The 18,714-nt window shown below is 39.5% G+C and overlaps 2 protein-coding genes and 1 non-coding gene across 4 annotated transcripts in view; 2 read left to right on the forward strand and 1 right to left on the reverse strand.

Moving 5' to 3' along the window:
• The window catches only part of SDAD1 (SDA1 domain containing 1), a 28,439-nt gene extending 17,388 nt beyond the window's left edge, over positions 1-11,051 (forward strand). For both annotated transcript variants that reach the window (XM_058296782.1, XM_071215990.1), the window contains 9 exons: positions 533-609; positions 2,053-2,150; positions 2,257-2,333; positions 3,180-3,309; positions 4,774-4,868; positions 5,020-5,210; positions 5,320-5,404; positions 6,357-6,518; positions 7,884-11,051. In XM_058296782.1, coding sequence (XP_058152765.1) covers positions 533-609; positions 2,053-2,150; positions 2,257-2,333; positions 3,180-3,309; positions 4,774-4,868; positions 5,020-5,210; positions 5,320-5,404; positions 6,357-6,518; positions 7,884-7,931 — 963 coding nt within the window. In that variant the 3' untranslated portion in view covers positions 7,932-11,051. The remainder of the gene's footprint in view (positions 1-532; positions 610-2,052; positions 2,151-2,256; positions 2,334-3,179; positions 3,310-4,773; positions 4,869-5,019; positions 5,211-5,319; positions 5,405-6,356; positions 6,519-7,883) is intronic.
• A 2,377-nt stretch (positions 11,052-13,428) lies between these two features.
• Positions 13,429-13,560, reverse strand: LOC111758929 (small nucleolar RNA SNORA38). The gene has a single exon (XR_002793049.1). It is a non-coding gene; the product is annotated as a small nucleolar RNA SNORA38 (small nucleolar RNA).
• A 4,723-nt stretch (positions 13,561-18,283) lies between these two features.
• The window catches only part of NAAA (N-acylethanolamine acid amidase), a 37,354-nt gene continuing 36,923 nt past the window's right edge, over positions 18,284-18,714 (forward strand). The window contains exon 1 of the mRNA XM_004472575.5: positions 18,284-18,569. Within this exon, the coding sequence (XP_004472632.1) occupies positions 18,355-18,569 (215 nt within the window). The 5' untranslated portion in view covers positions 18,284-18,354. The remainder of the gene's footprint in view (positions 18,570-18,714) is intronic.

Genomic DNA, 18,714 nt, shown 5'->3' on the forward strand with positions numbered 1-18,714 from the left:
CCACAGCACAGGGATTACTGTCGGTTTAAAAAATTTTTTTGAGTGAGTAGAGGAGAAACTATTAGAGATATAGAAATTCGTTTACATAGAAATTCAATTGTATCGCTCCTAGAAAGTGCAGTTTGTTTTGGAAAAGTTGAGAATTTTTTTTTTTTTTTTTGGATAAGCAAATTTTATGAGTGGGGAAGTCAGGGATATTTGTAAGTTTATAGTAATTATTTCTCATAGTTGGGGGATTTCTTTGGTTAATATAGCATTGAGTTATGCTGGTTCAAAACATTTTTAAAGTTTTCATTCATATTGAAAAATAATGTTAAAGGGGAGTAAGATTTAGTCTGTGAGGATAGCCATAAAGGTCGACCTTCAGATTGGTAGTATTTTTAATCTGTCTTTCTCAGTCTTGAGTCTTTGCAGCTGAAGGGGAAGGACTGTTTTTCATCTGTTAGTTATATACTGTCCTTTGGTCCTCAGTTTTTTGAGTAGGTATAGGCGTTTTACCAGCATTCATTTCTTTTCTTTATTCCCAATTCAGATCATTCAGTCATTGCTCATGACTGTGGCCAACAATTTTGTTACCGACAAGAACTCTGGTGAAGTCATGACAGTAGGGTATGTAGAACATGGTTGGAGGCTATAATATCAGTTTGTTAATTTTGATACACATAGATAAAGCATACACTTCATCCAATTTGTACAATCAGTGGTATTTGGTATAATCACATTGTTGTGCATTTATAGATATGTTTTTTAATGACTAGTTTTGCTTTAAGTAGAGCTCACCAAGATGCAAGATTTTTCAGCAGGCACTGTGGACCTCAAGAAATGCAGTAGTTTAAGATACACTAAAGTCTTCTCTGGAGGATTGGTATTTTTATTTGTTGGTCAGAATTTGGAGCAGGGAGGACAAAAGACACTTTTCATTCTAATTTACTTTTTTTTTTTTTTTTTTTTTTTTACCAGCTTTACTCTTTCAAATGAGTTATGTGGCAGTCTGTTTTTCTCCTGTGTCCTTGCTTTGCTCTTTCAAATTATTTTTCTTTTGGCAATGAGTTCATGTGTTTCCTTGGATCAAATGATTTATTATTGAGTCATTTTTTAGTCCAAAGGCAGTTCAGCTGCCTTTTTAATTAATTCAAAAACACTTAGTATGAGCACTGGATTAAGAATAATCTGTCCTAATAACTAATACGCTGAATGGTCGCTTTTTTTTTCCTTTGGAAAATATTGCTTAAATAACTGCCCTAAAAATCTTTAATCTTTCTTATGTGACCTGATCCCTTCTTCCTTGGAAAGGGTGAGTAAATTCTGCCTTGATTTAGTATCCTAGGCACTGAATGGCTGTGAACTGCAATAAAAGCCTTCTAAGGCTGCCAACCCGCACATTCTTTATGACGCTCCAGTTTTAGGGACCTAAACCATTGTATTAGTCAGCCAGAGGGGTGCTATTGCAAAATAACCAGAAACCTGCTGGCTTGTATAAAGGGTATTTATTTGGGACAGGAGCTTACAGAAGTCAAGCTATAAAGCATAAGTTACTCCCTCAGCAAAGTCTATTTCCCATATTGCAGCAAGATGGCTGGCAACATCTACCAGAGTTCAGGCTTCCTGGGTTCCGCTCTCTTCCCAGGTCTTGCTTCTTTCTGGGCTCAGGTCATCTCTTCCTGGGGCTTGCTTCTCTTTCCTCTGTGTGCTTACTTCCCGGGTTTCCAAATTAAAACTCCAACATAAAAATCTTCCAGCATCAAAAAGCTCCAACTCTGTCCTTTGCCATGCCTTTTATCTATGAATCCCCATCCACTAAGGGGTGGAGACTCAACACTCTACTGACGTGGCCCAATCAAAGCCCTAATCATAATTTAATCATGACCAGATACAAACCAGTTGGCAAATATAATCCAATATCTATTTTTGGAATTAATAACTATATCATAGACTGCTACAGCCATATAAAACCCAATTCATGTTCCTTTTGATTTACTCTTAAATTTTAGGAAACCTCTTTAGGTTGTCTCACATGAAATTGCTGGTTTTCGTTCATTTTTCCTTTTTCAGAATCAATGCTATAAAAGAAATAACAGCTCGATGTCCTCTAGCCATGAGTGAAGAACTTCTCCAAGACCTGGCCCAGTATAAAACACACAAAGATAAGAGTAAGTTGTATGTTACTCTCTGTAGACTAAAGAGTGCAGAGTAGCCCATTTTTGCTTCAGTATATACTCTGCTGTGGAGTTTCTAATTAAAGGTGTTATTTTACAGATGTAATGATGTCTGCTAGAACTTTGATTCAGCTCTTCCGAACACTAAATCCTCAGATGTTGCAGAAGAAATTCCGGGTAGGCAAAGCATGCTTATGCTGCTCATCTAGAGGTTGTGGTCTCAGGAGATGAGGGTAATTTCCTACAAGTTGAATTTTAGTATTTGTAGTGCTTCCACTGTGAGTGCTGTTGAGGCAATTTTTTTCTTTAAGCTCTGAGTACAAGTGGTTGAATGCCATTGTGTTAAATAGTAGTTGGCATGTGCCCCTTGATGATCACTGAGCCTTGTAGACATATCAGGCTGTTTCAGCCTGAAAGCTTTTGCAATTGTGAACAGATTGGAATCTCAAAGATCAGCTGATAGCTGATGTCAGTGTTAAGCTATTCCTCAGCCAGGTACCACACCTTTCCAGTTGAGAGGAAGGAAGGATACATGTAAGAAACAGAGAGAGGTGGCAGTGAGACTTTAAAAGTCACAGCAGTTATTCTTTGATGATTGCCAGTTTCTTGATTGGGATCAGAAGAATGAGAAAATAGAAGATTTGTGGCTGTTGGTATTTACTTTTACCTGAGATATAACTGGACTGCGTTTGTTATCTATTCACTTCCTTCACACACACCCACACCCCCCACCAAAATAGCTCCATCATCTGTTTGCTCATTGTTGTTGTTTTTTTTTGTTTTGTTTTGTTTTTTTGCTGGTTGTCAGCTTGTTATCTGCTCATTTCTTCTTTAGTGGGCATAGGGACTGAACCCAGGACCTCCCGTGTGGGATGTGGGTGCCCAACTGCTTAAGCCACATCTGCTCTCTTTTTTAAAAATAATTATTCTCCTTTGTAAATTCATAATCCTAGAGAATTCTTTCGTGATTAGTGGTTTTACCATCTAACCATCTTTTGTTTTATACAATTTCCTTCTCTTCAGGGTAAGCCGACAGAAGCCTCGATTGAAGCAAGAGTGCAAGAATATGGAGAATTAGATGCTAAAGATTACATTCCAGGAGCAGAAGTTTTAGAAATCGAGAAAGAGGAAGAGAATGCTGAAAATGATGAAGGTTCATTTTATTTCACCATTATTCAAAGCAAGGTCACTCTTGCTGTACTTATCTATGTTGATCTTTAAATCTTTATGCTATTTGGAAAAATTCAGCAGATATTTATTGAGCATTGACTACCTGCCAAGCACTGATATAAACTGGAGTTAAAATGGGCATGGTTCCTATTCTTCAGGTGCTTTTATTCTAGTGTAGGAAATATACTTCAGTGTTGCCTCCCCTTACTAAGGACATGTTTTTTGGTACTCGGAAAGAAATTGGTTTTGTATTTGTGTTACTAGAAAAAATGATGAGAGGTAGTCCTGAGCGCAGTCCTCTAAAACTCTCCCTGGTGAAGAATGCTTGAGGAACCACGTTCAGATTTTCAGGGTTAGGCTTTATTGTACCAAGTGCCAGAGTTCATCTTCCTGCTCATTCATTCATTGTTTTTAAAAAGCTAACTTAAGCACTTACTATGTGCCAGCCTCAGCCAACGTGAAAATGAATTAATAAAGTTCCTGCCCTTGAGGCCTTTCATAAAAAGCTGATTAATAAAGTATTTACAGAATTTAGTTTTGGAATGAAGGTGTATGAGCAGTGGAGAGGTCAGTTCTACCTTGGTGGTTCAAAAAAGCCTTCAGTGAGATGGTGGCCTGTGAGCTTGAATGATGAGGCAAGAGTTTGGCAAGGAATGGTGGAATTATGAATACTTTCTAGGCAAAGTGAGCAAAATCCTGAAGGATTCAGGAAACTATTAGAATGTGGAATACAAGATATGGGACATAGCAAGATATGAAGCTAGGTATAGAATTGGGGGTCTTATCATTAGAGGTTGTATATATGCCAGACCAAAGAGCTGGGACATTCTTGGAGATCAAGAGTCACTGAAGGATCATAAGTGTCTGTGATTTAGAAAACTTACTTTGGTAGCTCCATTAAGAATCCTAATATATCTTTATTGAGGCTTTTATAAGGTTCTTTCACATCCAGAACTCCTACCTCAGTTGTTGACTGTGTTTCTAACTAGTTTCTCATATATAACAAAATATACACATACGATTAGGTGAATTATATACTTGCTGTGTGGCCAAGATAAATGTACAAGGGCGGTTTTGAGGATTGCAGTTGGTTTGGTGCAAAGAAAGTAGGCTCTGGGGTCAGATATGACTTTTATGATTTCAGTGTAGGCTCCATTTTCTGGTTGTAGCTTGTGCTAGGTTACGTAACTTTGGGAGTCTTGCTTCCTCTTCTGTTTAAAGGGCCAGAGAAACTGATTGTAAAGTTTTGGCACACATGGCACACACTTATTTCCCATTCCTTAAATTAACTAAATTGAAATGGCTTAGTTGTGTTTAATTCTTGATCAGCAGAATTCTTGATCTATTCAAGGTTCATTACCTTACTTTTCCTTTGTTTGGTTTATATCAACATACTGTAAGTATCAAACAAAGTAGTAGTACTTACAGTATGCTCTTTTTCACGCAGATGGGTGGGAAACTGCCAGTCTCAGCGAGGAGGAGGATGTCGATGGTGAATGGGTTGATGTGTACCACTCTTCTGATGAAGAACAGAAAGAAATTGTAAGTATTAACATTTTCTTGAATAAATGCATTACTCTGTTGTTTACTAAGCCTTAATTTTCACTGGGCCTTATAGGCAGACTAAAATTTGAATGGCAAAGCTCTTACTTGAGCTAGTAATCGTTTAAGCCTTTGTTTGTGTGCTTTCAAGTCCAAGAAGCTGAACAGCATGCCCATGGAAGAGCGGAAAGCCAAAGCTGCAGCTGTCAGCACTAGTCGGGTTTTAACTCAGGAAGACTTCCAGAAAATCCGCATGGCCCAAATGAGAAAAGAACTCAGTTCTGCCCCTGGGAAAGCCGAAAAAAGGAAATATATCGAAATAGACAGCGATGAGGAGCCCAGGTAAAACGGCACATAACCCAGGTCTTCAGTGTGCTCATGTGGTAATAAAAATTTTAGGGAAAGAAATTCCAGCAGCCATCTCATATCATATTTTTTTCCCTCACCGCAGAGGCGAGTTACTGTCACTTCGGGACATTGAGCGCCTTCACAAAAAACCAAAGTCTGACAAGGAGACAAGACTAGCGACTGCAATGGTAAGTGAGGCATAATATTTCCTAGTTTTTTAAGCAGAAAGCAAATACAATTAAATATGACTTGCAAATTATACATAGAGTCAGGAATTGCAATATTTATATATATAGGTAAGTCAAAGTATAATTAACATAGAATAAAATGTACAGATATTAGGTTTTCACTTAGATGAGTTTTAATAACTATATGTATAAGCACCAAAACAAGATACAGAGCACAGATAGGCAACATTAAATGATTCTGGCAGTAAGGAGGCCTGGTACATTTATCAACACTAATAGGAAAGCATGACAGTGTTCATAGTCATCAATGAAAAGCCAGACACAGTTGGAGTCTGCTTCTGGCAAGTGCTATGGCTGTTTACAGGCATTCTCTGCCTCCATTTCCAGCTTCATTTTCTGTATATCTTTACTTGTTCTAGGCACCATCTCATACTGGCTTCACATCACCCTCTGCACTCTACTATACTAAAGCTGTTTAGATAAATTAAAAAACCCAGGCTCTTACTGAATTGTACACTTAAAAATGGTTAAACAAGGAAATTTGTGTTATATATACATTAGCACAATATAAATTCAAAACCAGTAAAAGTGTTCTTTTTCCTCCACACCTTACCATATACTCTCCTACTCCCTGGAATGCTCTACCTTTCCCCTACTTTACACCATCATGAATACTTTCATCCTGCCAAAACAAGCTCATGTCTCCCCTTTGGGAAATTTATCTGATCACCAGGCTGAACTATACCCTTTTCTTCCACTGTCTCTTCTTGCTCTCTTATATATCAGAATCATTTCTGTCCTTGGATTGAATTCAGTAGAGCAAGGACTGCGTCCCATCTATCTTCGTATTCCTGGCATCCAGTACAGTACCTGATGCAGAATAGATGTATATGTTGATTAATAACTCCTGAGGGAGGTTGTTTAAGAAGAAATAACCATTTTGTGTTGATAGGCTGGAAAGACAGATCGGAAAGATTTTGTGAGGAAGAAAACCAAGATGAATCCATTTTCCAGTTCTACAAATAAAGAGAAGAAAAAACAGAAGAACTTTATGATGATGCGGTATAGCCACAATGTCCGGTCAAAAAATAAACGTTCGTTCAGAGAAAAACAGGTGCGTTCATCTGGAAGCATAGTTAGCTAGAATAGTATCATCATTCTAATACAGCTTTACTTTTGACTTTGTTTTGAGCTATTGCCCAACTGAGGCAAGAAAAACAGTCAAGAGCTTTTTGCATATTTCCCAGCAGTGAGAAGGTCCCCAATCTAGATATAGATTTGATTTGTTATGAAGTGTATTAGTTAGTCAAAGGGGTGCTGATGCAAAGTACCAGAACGCTGTTGGCTTTTATAAAGGCTATTTATTTGGAGTAGAAGCTTACAGTCACAAGGCCCTGAAGAGTCCTGAAGAGTCCAGCTTAAGGTACCATAAGAGGTACTTCTCACCCAAAGTCATTTGCCACATGTCGAGCAAGATGGCAGGCGATGTATGTGAGGGTTCCACCTTCCTTCTTCCTCTTAAGGCTCTATGGTCCCAGCTTCTTCTGATCTCAGCTGTAGGCTGACATAGGCTCTCTCTCTCCCTGGGGCTCTTTTTTTTTCCTGGCCCAGCTGCTCCGTTCTCTTCCCTAGGTCAGCTGTAGACTGTCAGGCTAATCTCTCTTCCTGGGGTCCCTGCCATGTCTAATAAGCTGTCTCTCTTCCTGTGTTGTTCTTCTCATGTGTCTACTTCCTTATGAGAGTCTGTTTTGTGAGCCCACCAAGGGGGCTGGGACTCAATGCTGAATCAAACTCTTTTTTTTTTTTTAAAAAAAAAAGATTTATTTATTTATTTAATTCCCCTCCCCTCCCCCGGTTGTCTGTTCTCTGTGTCTGTTTGCTGCGTCTTGTTTCTTTGTCCGCTTCTATTGTCATCAGCGGCACGTGAAGTGTGGGTGGCGCCATTCCTGGGCAGGCTGCACTTTCTTTCGCGCTGGGCAGCTCTCCTGATGGGGCGCACTCCTTGAGCGTGGGGCTCCCCTACATGGGGTCACCCCTACGTGGCACGGCACTCCTTGTGCACATCAGCACTGCGCATGGGCCAGCTCCACACGGGTCAAGGAGGCCCGGGGTTTGAACCGCGGACCCCCCATGTGGTAGACGGATGCCCTAACCACTGGGCCAAGTCCGTTTCCCCCTGAATCAAACTCTTAATGATGTGGTTGAATCAAAGCCCTAATCTTAACATAATTTAATCACATGTCTCAGCTGAATCTAAAGGGTTATCATGCCAGAGGAACAGACCAGTTTAAAAACAATCTATATTTTTTGGCATTCATAAATATCAGACTGCTACGTGGAGTATTTCACTATTTGTAGTTTTCCAGGATGACTCATTGACTTAATGATTCCATTTCGATAAACTTCCATGTAACCAAAGTAGCATAAGGGAGGTGTACTGAAGTTATCATGTTTAAATATTTTTTTCTTAATCTTCCAGGTGGCACTACGAGATGCACTTTTGAAAAAGAGAAAAAGAATGAAGTAACTACCAAGCAAATTCCCCATTCCTAAGAAAATGCTATATTTGTTTCATTACTTTGGAAATTAGTAAATCAAGAATATTTGTTTACATTAAGAAGTTCAGAAGCACTGTGTGTTTTGGAAACTGTGATAAACTTAGTAGCAATTTGGCATTTTTATTTTTATTATAAAGTGAGAATGTTGGAAATGTAAACAGTAGCAGTGTTGTAAAATCATTTCCATTTACCGTCCCTGGAGAAAAATTCATGAGTGCCTGCTGAGTGTCACTGTGGATAAAAATGAATGAGCCATAACCTCTTCACTCAAGGCACTCACAGCCTCAGAGGAGGCAGTGTGTATATATGTATTTAGAGTGCAATATAAATGGTTCTCTAGTAGAGATAAGTATATATTTCTATGGGATCCCAGAGGCCTTACAAACTAACTTTGTGGGGGATAGGATTTTATATTCTCTTAAAACAAAACAAAAATGGACAATGTTACAAGAGTAAGAGATTCTTACTTGTAAATAGGCTTACCTGCTGAAAACAGGTCCTTGCTGTACAGACTTTGGGTGAACAGGTTAGCTCTTTTAGGCCATCCAAATGATTTAAATATTGTTTTGAATGCCATGTAAAGATTTCTTGGTTAAGAACTCACTTTTTAAATTGCCTTAATTATAAATAGTCATCTTGGAATGTCTGTGTCGTCATTTGAGTTGCCTATTTTTCATAGAGGGAAAAAAAATCAGATTGGTTTCCTCAGTCTCCCTTTACCCTATAATATTTTCAACTCACTACTTGCCTTGTTTCAGTAAAGTGGTTTTTCATGTGAAATAGGTGCTTGTGTGTGCTGATCCTGTATGCTGTTTTCCCTTTCCTAGGCATGCTTGGATGGATGTTAGCAGATATGAGAGTCAGTGTCATTGTCTCTCTGCATGCAAGTTATTGCATTGGGAAATAGTTTGGTGCCTTTTGCCTCAGATTTCATAGACAGTATTGTGGTGGATGAGAAAATTGCTCTGTATTACTTCTTGTTAGAGTAAAAGGCTATTTTCTGCCACAGAATGAGAAAGCAATTTCTCTACCAGTTTTTTAAGAGTCTCCAAATGGTGGTTTTATCTTTGCCATGTGTTTGTTTATAAAATTACTCTTTTTGCTCCCCTTCCCCATATCATTTGTCACTTTGAGTTTAACTTCAACTATGTTTGAATGATACATTGTGACTTTCCTCTAGAGGCCCCCAGATCACTGTTTTCAAAGATTAGTAGTGAAGACCTTGAGATTTACTGGCTAAATTGCACTGGCCTAGTCAGAGGAACTGTGAGAATCAACATCCTGCAACTTTAGTGTTGTAGAGGAAGTGTTGAATGCAAATTTGAATATTTGAGACCTGAACCCACTCCCTTTTCGCTATGCGTTTTTGAAATGGATATCTCCTTGTATATCTAGATCCAGAGAGAGGTGAGTAAAACTCAAAATGGCATAGCAACTAGGGTACACAACTTTTTTCTGTGAATTGTGATGGGGCCTGGAAGTTTTCTTCCTTCCCCTAGACTCCCCTACTCTACTTAGAGGCCAAAGTCCTTTGCTTCCTGACTTCTGTTCTTAAACCATGGCCTCACCCTGCTCTTACCATGTCTGAGGTTTGTATGAAAGAAAGATTTTCAGTTTATAAAGGTAAATTCTTTTTTATTTATTTTTATAGTACCTTATTTCTATCTGATTCCTTTTATTCTTCTGTTAGTCTCATATTTTCTGTTTACTATGAATTTGAAGATCAACTCTTAACAAGGTTGGATATTGCCAGCAATGGATGAAACTTTGCAGGATGACCTTTACCTTGAAGAGAACATTATAAGCATTTAGTATGGTATCTGTCACAGAGTAAGCATTCAGTAAATTTCTGATGAAAGATTAGATCTCTATTAAGCTTTTATTATATTTTGCATAATTTACTTAGAATGAAACAGCAATTCCAAGTAACAATTGTTTTACACCTCACATCGTTTTTTGAGGAGAATGGGTTCAAAATATAAAAAGGAGTATTGAATATTCTATAGGTGCACAGCACTCTGCTGGATACAGTATAGATTGTAAATACAGGTTTGTGCCATACAGAAACTTTGAGTCCAGTGAAACCAATAGGTTACAAAATGGCTATATAATACAAGGCAGTTTGAAGAGCTGTCAAAGAGAAACAGGCGTTGGACTGGGGGCATGCTGAAGAAGGAGCAGTTCATCTGGGTGACACCTTTTAGCAACCCCAGTGCACATCTGTAGAACAATGGGAAACAGGCTTATGATGAACATGTGGCAAACTATATTATATAACACATTTTTTTTGAAAGTATAGACAGATAATAGTTTTACATCCTTTTACAAAATAACATACTTTATATTGAAAATGAAACTAAAATATAACTACTGCTTACATACTTTGGGAATATACCTAGTGAGATTTAAAATATCTGAAATATTTTTTCCTTGTCTATAAAATGAAGATAATGATAATACTTGGCCTTATAGACATCTCTTCTGTGTTTAAGGCAGAAGGTTGAGTACTCAGAACTTTTTCTCTTTTACATGGTTAAGACCCTGGGAAATCACCTTTTCTTTCCTGGTACAGAGTCTTGAGTGCATGCTGTGCTTTACAAATGAAAACAAAAGCAGAGAGCGCAGCTAATTCTGTAATAATTAAATATCATAAGCCTGTACTTGTATTGGGCATTTCTTATGTGGTTGTCATTTCCTTCTGCAGATTCTGTTTTCATCATGTGTTAATCTGCTCTCAGTATGGAAGTCGTTACATAAACTGATTTATCTACATGATGGAATATTATTGTAGTTGTTAAAATACTTATCATGGAAAGTGCTTATTATAAAAGAAGAAGAACAAAATACAAAAGTATTCATAGTATAATCCAACTACACATGTAAGAAGATGGTGAATAATAAAAGCCCAAGAAGAAATAGCAAAATGTTAAATGTGGTTATTAGGATTGTGGTTTTTTTGGTGTGTTTTTTTTCTTCTTTCTCTTTTCTACTTTGTGGATCTTTTACAGTATACATGTTTCTACTTGTGTCATTGTGTAAAAAAGAAAATAACTTTATTTGAGATGCAGAATAAAGGTACCTTAAACTCATTCCTGCGAATTTTTTTTTAAACCACAAGCGATATCTACATTAAATCAAGGCAAGGATTGATCTGAAAATACTCCGGAGAAGGAGTTGTGGTCTTGCCGTCTTAATTACTTTTCCCACCAGCTTACTGATTGGGTGCTGGAGTCATCCTTCTTTGACTCTGGCCACCAGTGCCATATGTTAGCAATGGGGTAAATTAGTACAGTTCTTTGGAAAAGTAATTGCATGTACCAAAAGCCTAAAAAAATATTCATAACCTTTGACTTGACTCAGCCTACTTCTGAGAGCCTAGTCAGAGACAGTAAACCAAATATGTCAAGAGCTGTGTTTGAGGTTGTGTTTGTCTGCCAGTTACAGAATGTCCATCTGAAACTATTCTAACCACTTTTGAGTTTGTCTCACATATGAAGTCTGGAGGTAGGCAGCTGCTGACTGGTATTCTAATGCTCAGTGGTGGAATCAGTATCTCTTTTTCTGCTTTGCTATCCTTAATACGTTGGAGCCAGACTCTCTTGATTTCAGTTGTTGACCCTGATACAGTTTGTATGACCATGGGCAAGTTACTTAACCTTTCTGTGCCTTGATTTCCTCATCTATAAAATGGAGATAAGGCTGATACTTTACGTTCATTGACATTTTTCTGTTTAAGGCAGAAGGAAGGGCCAAAAGTGATATTGCCATCTCTCTCTCTTTTATTAGGAATGTAAAAGCTTTCCCAGGATCCTTGCATTAGACTTCTCTTAGCTTAGTTTTCATTAGCTAGCCCGAGATGATAAGAATGGGTGCATGGATCCATTTGGTCTAAATGCCCAAGGTGGGGGAAGGAAAATTAAGGAAAAAATGGGAACTGTGTTTCTTGGAAATGTTGCAGAAGGGGGAGTTTAAAAGAATTACATGGAAAGTTCAACTAAGAATAAATTATGTTTGACAACTTCTTGTTTTAAGGATATTTGAGCCTTCTTTAAAAATTTTAAGTGTTTCTCCCTTTAGCTAATTTTATTTTTAAAACAATATAGAAAAAACATATCTATTTTCCAGTTTTATTCAACATTAGTACTTTGCCATATTTTTAAGAAATAGAACATTGATGATATAACTAAAGCCCTACCCAGCCATTCGTCCTTCCTCCTCAAGAATAACCACTATCTTGAGGTTGATGCCTATCATTCTGACAGTAATTTTTCTTTTACTATATGTGTGTATGTAGATGCATATGTGTGTATAATACATTGCATGTTTAGTATCTAAAATTTTGCACAATCAGTATATTGAGTATATTCTTTTTGACTCTCAACATTAGATTATTGATATATGAAGATGCTTTCATTTGTGTAGTTTTTCTACTGTTTATTCACACAGCCATAATTTATCATTTTCCTACCAAGGAACAGTTCGTTTCCACTCTTTTGCTTTTGAAAAAGCTTGCTACAATAAACATCCTTGTACATGTCTCCTTAGGTATACGTCTTTTATTTTTTTTACTTAAAATTGCTTATTATAAAATATTTTAAGAAACTAGCATCTATTTTATTTCAGCTGACATGATAACAAAGTAGGAGACCCAAAGTAGCATCTTTTATTACTAGGGCTATGGCTTCAATTCTAGGAGCAAGTAAACTTTGGTGGGAATATAACATGAAAAACATGCATCTTTGGTTTTACATTGCTGCTAGTAAATTACTACTCCAAAAGGAAAAAAATGAAGTTCACTAGCAACTAATACACTACCCGAAGTCTAAAGTAGTAATTTTAAAATAGCAGATTAATTATTATTGTCTATACACAACTTCCTACATGCCACACTGCATTCTTTGCATTTCCTTCTTTTCTGCTACCCAACTACAAACTGGTAGCTTTCTTTACAAGCCCTAGAATTCCAAGGACCAAGAATTAGTGCCTGGAGAGAAAGGAAATTGCCCTCATGGAGCTTAGATTCTGGGGAAGAAAGAAAAGCAGGTGAACGAATTAAGTAAACTAAGTAAGTATGTTCTGATAAGTATATGTAAAACTTTACTTTGACTGGAGGTTTGGAGGGGGAGACAATATCCTCACTCCATATGCCTATGTGACTTGTCCCAATGAATATGTATTACTTTGTAATAAAATACAAAGTGGCAAAGTTTTCAAAGATGACAAGTTGTATATTCCCATTATAGAAAAATGAGAAGATATAATTATGAGTAGAAGATAAAATTTACCTGTCATCTTACTATCCTCATATAAGTTACATTTTGGATAAATTCTCTTAAACTTCCTATGATAGTAGTACATAAACATAAATAAGACATTGTATTATGCGGCCTACAGCCTGCTCTTTTCATTTAAAATCAGAAATATTTTTTGACACGTCTAGTCCTACAATATGATTTTTTTTCCTTTCTGTGTAGGAAAGGGTGATCGTGAGCCTGCAGAGAGCAAGTTGGCTCCAGACTTACCCAAGTCCACATCTCTTTGCCTCCAATTCTTATGTGTCCAAGGACTGGAAACCACAGGCCTGCCTTTATAGGAGTGTGGGTATATGTCTTAGATTTTTTTCCCTTACCCAAAATTTAGATAGAAACCTAGAAATGGAATTGCTATGTTGTAGGGTCTGTTATTCTTCAACTTTATTAGGCATTGCTGAATTGCTCTCTAGAATAGTCACACCAATCTTCCAACCCCTCCCCCCCCCAACAATTCCTGTGAGTTCCTATTTTTATCCGTGTTAACACTTGGTGATATTACACTTTACAGATTTAGACAGTCTGTTGATTATGAAATGGTATTGTTTAAATTTGCATTTCAGTGATTACTTTTTGGGTTTCCTCTTCTGCAAATTGCCTGTTTATAGGCTTTTTTTTAGAGGAATTTTTTGGAGGTGTGTACCCTAGCTACAGTCCAATTTTTTTTAATTTTATTTATCCCCACCTTGTCCCTTGCTTGCTGCCTGCTCTCTGTGTCCATTCACTGCATGTTCTTCTGAATCTGCTTGTCTCCCTTTGTTGCATCATCTTGCTACGCCAGCTCTCCATAGGTGCAGGCCAGCCTGCCTTCACAAGGGGCCCCGGGAAGTGAACCCAGGACCTCCCACATGGTAGACGGGAGCCCAATTGGTTAAGCCACATCCACTTCCCTATTTATAGACTTTGGCTTTTCTTTTTTCTTATTGACTTGTAGGTAGTCTTTATATATTCTGGATACGAATTCTCTGTCAGTTACTTAGGGTGCAAATATTTCCACAGATAGGTAATGCCAGTTCTGTACGTTCCCACGTATGCCTTGGCTCTGGGAGTTTTCAAAACCATTTAAGTCCTGGCTCCTTTCCATTTAACAGTTCTTGCTTTAGCATCCCTCTCTCCTCTGATTTTACTCTAATCAGCATAAAGCAGCCAGGAGGCACCATCAACTTCTGCCTGGATATCTGGGTAAATTACCCAAAGCCTTTCTTTTGTCTACATTATTGTAGGGGACAGTGTTATTAAACGTTCTGCCACTATGTAACAAGGATTCCCTTTCCTCTGGTTTCCAATAAAACTTCTCATCTCCCTTGAAGCTATTACTGGTGTCCTTGAAGGCCATCAGGTGGGAAGTGGAATTGGTTCAACTGATAGAGCATCTGCCTACCACATGGGAGGTCCAGGGTTCAAACCCAGGACCTCCTGACCTGTGTGGTGAGCTGGCCCATGTGCAGTACTGACGCTGCAAGGAGTGCTCCCCATAAGGAGAGCTCCCCGCACAAAAAAAGCACAGCCTGCCCAGGAATGGCGCCGCACACATGGAGAGCTGATGCAGTAAGATGAGGCAACAAAAAAGAGACAGATTCCAGGTACTGCTGACAAGAATTCAGGCGGACACAGAAGAACACAGAGCAAATGGACACAGAGAGCAGACAATGGGGGGGTGGTGTGTGGAATAAATAAAAAATATTTAAAAAAATAAAAATTAAAGGCCATCGGCCTACTACTAACTCTTCAAGGTACTTTGGACTTTTACTAACACCTGGCTCAGAGTTCTGCCAGCTACTGCCCAGTTCCAAGGCCACAACTGCATCTTTAGATACTTGTAATTTTGGCACTCCATTCATTACCCAAATCTATTTAGTTATCTATTGCTTCACAATAAATTACTCCAAGACTTAGAGGCTTAAAGCAATAAACATTATTTCACAATTTCTGGGGCTCAGAAATTCAGAGATGGCTTAGTTGGAGCTAGTTGAGGTTTGTGAATATGACTGTTGGCAAGAGGCCTCAGTTCCTCCTTGGCTGCTCTTAGAAAGTCCCAATTTCTCAACACATGGACCTCTTCATAGGGCTTCTTGAGTGTCCTCAGGACTCCTCCACAGTGACAGTACAAAAGAGCGTCAAGGAGACCACAATGCCTTTTTTGACCAAGTGCTGGAAATTATACATCATCATTTCAGCCATACCAAAGTCACCAAATACAGCCCATAGTTGGGGGTGCAGGTCGTAGTTAGGTTCAACATTTTAAAGTATTGAATATGTGGATATATTTTAAAACCACCACCCTGTCTAAGCTGAACAAACATGCCACCTGTAGAAAAACATTTACTCCATGTTTCTGATACAATCATCTACCTTTCATTTTCCACAGAAGTGTTATTTAAATTATGGGTTCTGATCCATCAGTAGTCCATGAGATCAGTTCTGTGGCTTGTGACCAGCATTTGAAAAAAGAAAAAAATAGAATAGAGGCCTTTCACCACAGTAAAGCCAAGTAATTGTTAAAATATTTGTTTCAGTTGTGTGTGTGTGCATGCATGAATGCGTATGCTGGGCTGCAATGTAAAATGTATTTGTTACAGGGAGTTTTAATTTTTTTAAAAAGTGAAGCGCCAGTATAGCCCAGTGGTTTGAGTGCCTGCTTCCCATAAAGAGGTCCTGGGTTCAATCTCCTGTACCTCCTTAAAAAAAAAAAAAATAAAGTATGAGAGCCATAACTCTACAGCATAGAAGCACCCAACAGAAAGGAGAAGTCTCAAAAAAGAAAAAAAATTTATAAAAAAAGTGCAAGAGTCACAACTCTGCAGTATAGAAGCACCCGACAGAAAGGAGAAGTCCCAAAAAAGAAAAAAAAATGTATGAGAAGTCTCAAAAAAAAAAAAAGGATGAGAGTCACAACGCTACAGCATAGAAGCATCTGACAGAAAGGAGAAGTCTCAGAGTTTGGTAATTTCAGATATCCCTTTTAACCTTTGTTTTAAATTGTCCTATAACATAGGCACAATCTTTTAATAGTGGGGGAATAAATTATATAAAATTGTGTTTAGCTCTGTGATTGTGAATAATGCCTATGTTACCACACTGTAGTTTCATTCACTCAATACATATTATTGGATGGGCTCATTCAATAAAATAGAGGTCCTGCCTTTTGGGCCTAGTGGTTAAGGGCCTGAGCTGGCCGTGGATGTTTCAAATCCCAGCTATACCACTTATCCTTGGGCAAGTTACTTCAGCACTATATTCTCCAGTTGCTTCTTCTGTAAAGTGATGATGATAGAGTACCGACTTCATAGTGTTACTGAGAAATTTAAATGCATCCAGCTATTACTCATGTATATGCTGCTGTGCTTTATTGCAGGGTGGAAGGGTAGGCAGTAATGTTTCTAAAGCTCTTTTCCTTTTCTACAAGGGTCCACTTCCTTGCTGCTAATTAAAATCATTATACAAGGAAAAATTTCACTGAAAGCAATGTTAATCTTTCATAGGTATTTTGAAAATCTTGTACTTTTTAAAGCTTTTTTTTTTAGATGAAATTCACATAACAAAATTACCATTTTGAAGTGTAGAAATCAGTACATTTAAGTACGTTCACAATGTTGTGCAACCACCCAATCTATCAAGTTTCAAAATATTTTCATCACCCCAAAGAAAATCAATACCCATTAAGCAGTCACTCCCACTCCCCAATGCCCCCAGCCCCAGTCTGCTTTAGCTATTCTGGATATTTCATATAAATGAATCATACAATACTTGGCCTTTTGTGTCTGGCTCCTTTCATTTAGCATGAAGTTTTCAAGGGTTGTCTACGTTGTAGCATGTATCTGTATTTGGTTTTAGTTTTTAGCTTTACTATCAATCTTGAAGTGACTAAATGTCACTCCAACACTCCCCCTCACCACCACCCCCAAACCCTGCATAAAATGCACTTGCAGTCTTTGAACTCAGCAAATCTATTTGCTTTCACAATGGTTCATTCTCTCAGTTCAGCTTTGGCTGAAGCTGGCAACTGGTGATAGCCAAGCTTTGCAAATGAGTAAATGAAAACCAGAGTCTTGACTTAGATTTTATGGAAAGACCGGAAAGAAGCCAGAACAGCGGCTTGGAACTGCAGCTGAGCGGCACACTGACCATAAAAATGGGAAAAATCAGAGGTGGTGGAGGAGTGTTCTACTTAACAGAATTAAAAAAAAAAAAATCCCTGAAAAAAATGAAATTTCTAAGTTTCTTTTCCACAAGGACTACCACGACAACATTTAGGAACGTCCCAACCTTGCTAAATCAGCTGGTTTTCCTCAGACATGTTTTCTGTCGCCCAGATAGTGAGAAAACAAAGAGGAGGCGAGAAACCTCAGGTTTAATGAGTATGAAGATGGATCTTAGATTCAGACAGACTGGCTTGGAAGCAAGCGACCTGCTCAGTGGTGTGTCCTCCCACAAATCACTAAACCTCTCCAGCCCTACTTTCCTCATCAGTAAAATGGGGATGAATTTATAGAACCTGTTTGGGGGTTGCTTTGATGGCTAAAGAAGATAGAATCGGCAAAAATACTTGACACATAAATGTCAGCTAGGTTTTTTTTACTGAAAAGAGGCAGAAGCGTTGGCCAGAGAAGTTCTCCTGCCCCTTACAATCGCGGCAAACCTTTGAACAATTAACACATGAGCGAATGACGATGAGAGAGAGGGGTCCGCCTGGAATTCCTCGTGGATTTCCCCCTACACGCTCTCTACTACAGTAGGACTTTTCTGATACTTGTCGCTACTAAATTTTCGTAACTCCCCTGCCGCCTAGGTCGCGGTCTACACTCGGCCCACGTGAGTATGATGCGGGGGCCACGGGGATGGGGGCGGCCCGCAGCCTTTAGCCCTCGGGGGGCTGGAGACGTCCCTGCTGGGCTGAGAAGCGGAGCTGCAGCGGGAGGGCGCGGGCCGGGTCTGGCCGTTCGGGGTCGGGTGGTGGCGGGGAGAGGCGGGCCGCGCGCGGGCTCTGCCTCCAGCGCTGCGGGCGCCGCCCCGGCTCCTCCTCCTTTTCCGGCACAGCGGGCGCCGCGGGCAGAGCGGCGCGGTCGGAGGCAGAGCCGCAGCCATGCGCGTCGCGGGCCCCGGGGCGCGCCCGGCCCTGCTGCCGCTGCTGCTGCTGCTGCTGGCCGGGCCCGGGGAGTCCGGGTCCCCGCCTCCTCGCCTGCCCACCCCGCCGCGCTTCAACGTGAGCCTGGACGCGGCCCCGCGGCTGCGCTGGCAACCCGTGCTGCGGCACTACGACCCCCTCTTCCTGCGCGCTGCCGTGGCGCAAATCATCGGGTGAGCGCGCGAGCGCGGGGCCGGGTCTGTGCGGACACCCGCGGCCGGGGTCGCGGGGCGGAAAAGCGCAGAGGCGAGGCGCCGGAGGCCCTTTAACAACCGTGACGCTTCTTCCTTTCCTCTCTTATCTCCCGGCTCCCGGGTC

Source organism: Dasypus novemcinctus, chromosome 1, assembly GCF_030445035.2.
Source record: "Dasypus novemcinctus isolate mDasNov1 chromosome 1, mDasNov1.1.hap2, whole genome shotgun sequence".
Lineage (NCBI taxonomy): Eukaryota > Metazoa > Chordata > Mammalia > Cingulata > Dasypodidae > Dasypus > Dasypus novemcinctus.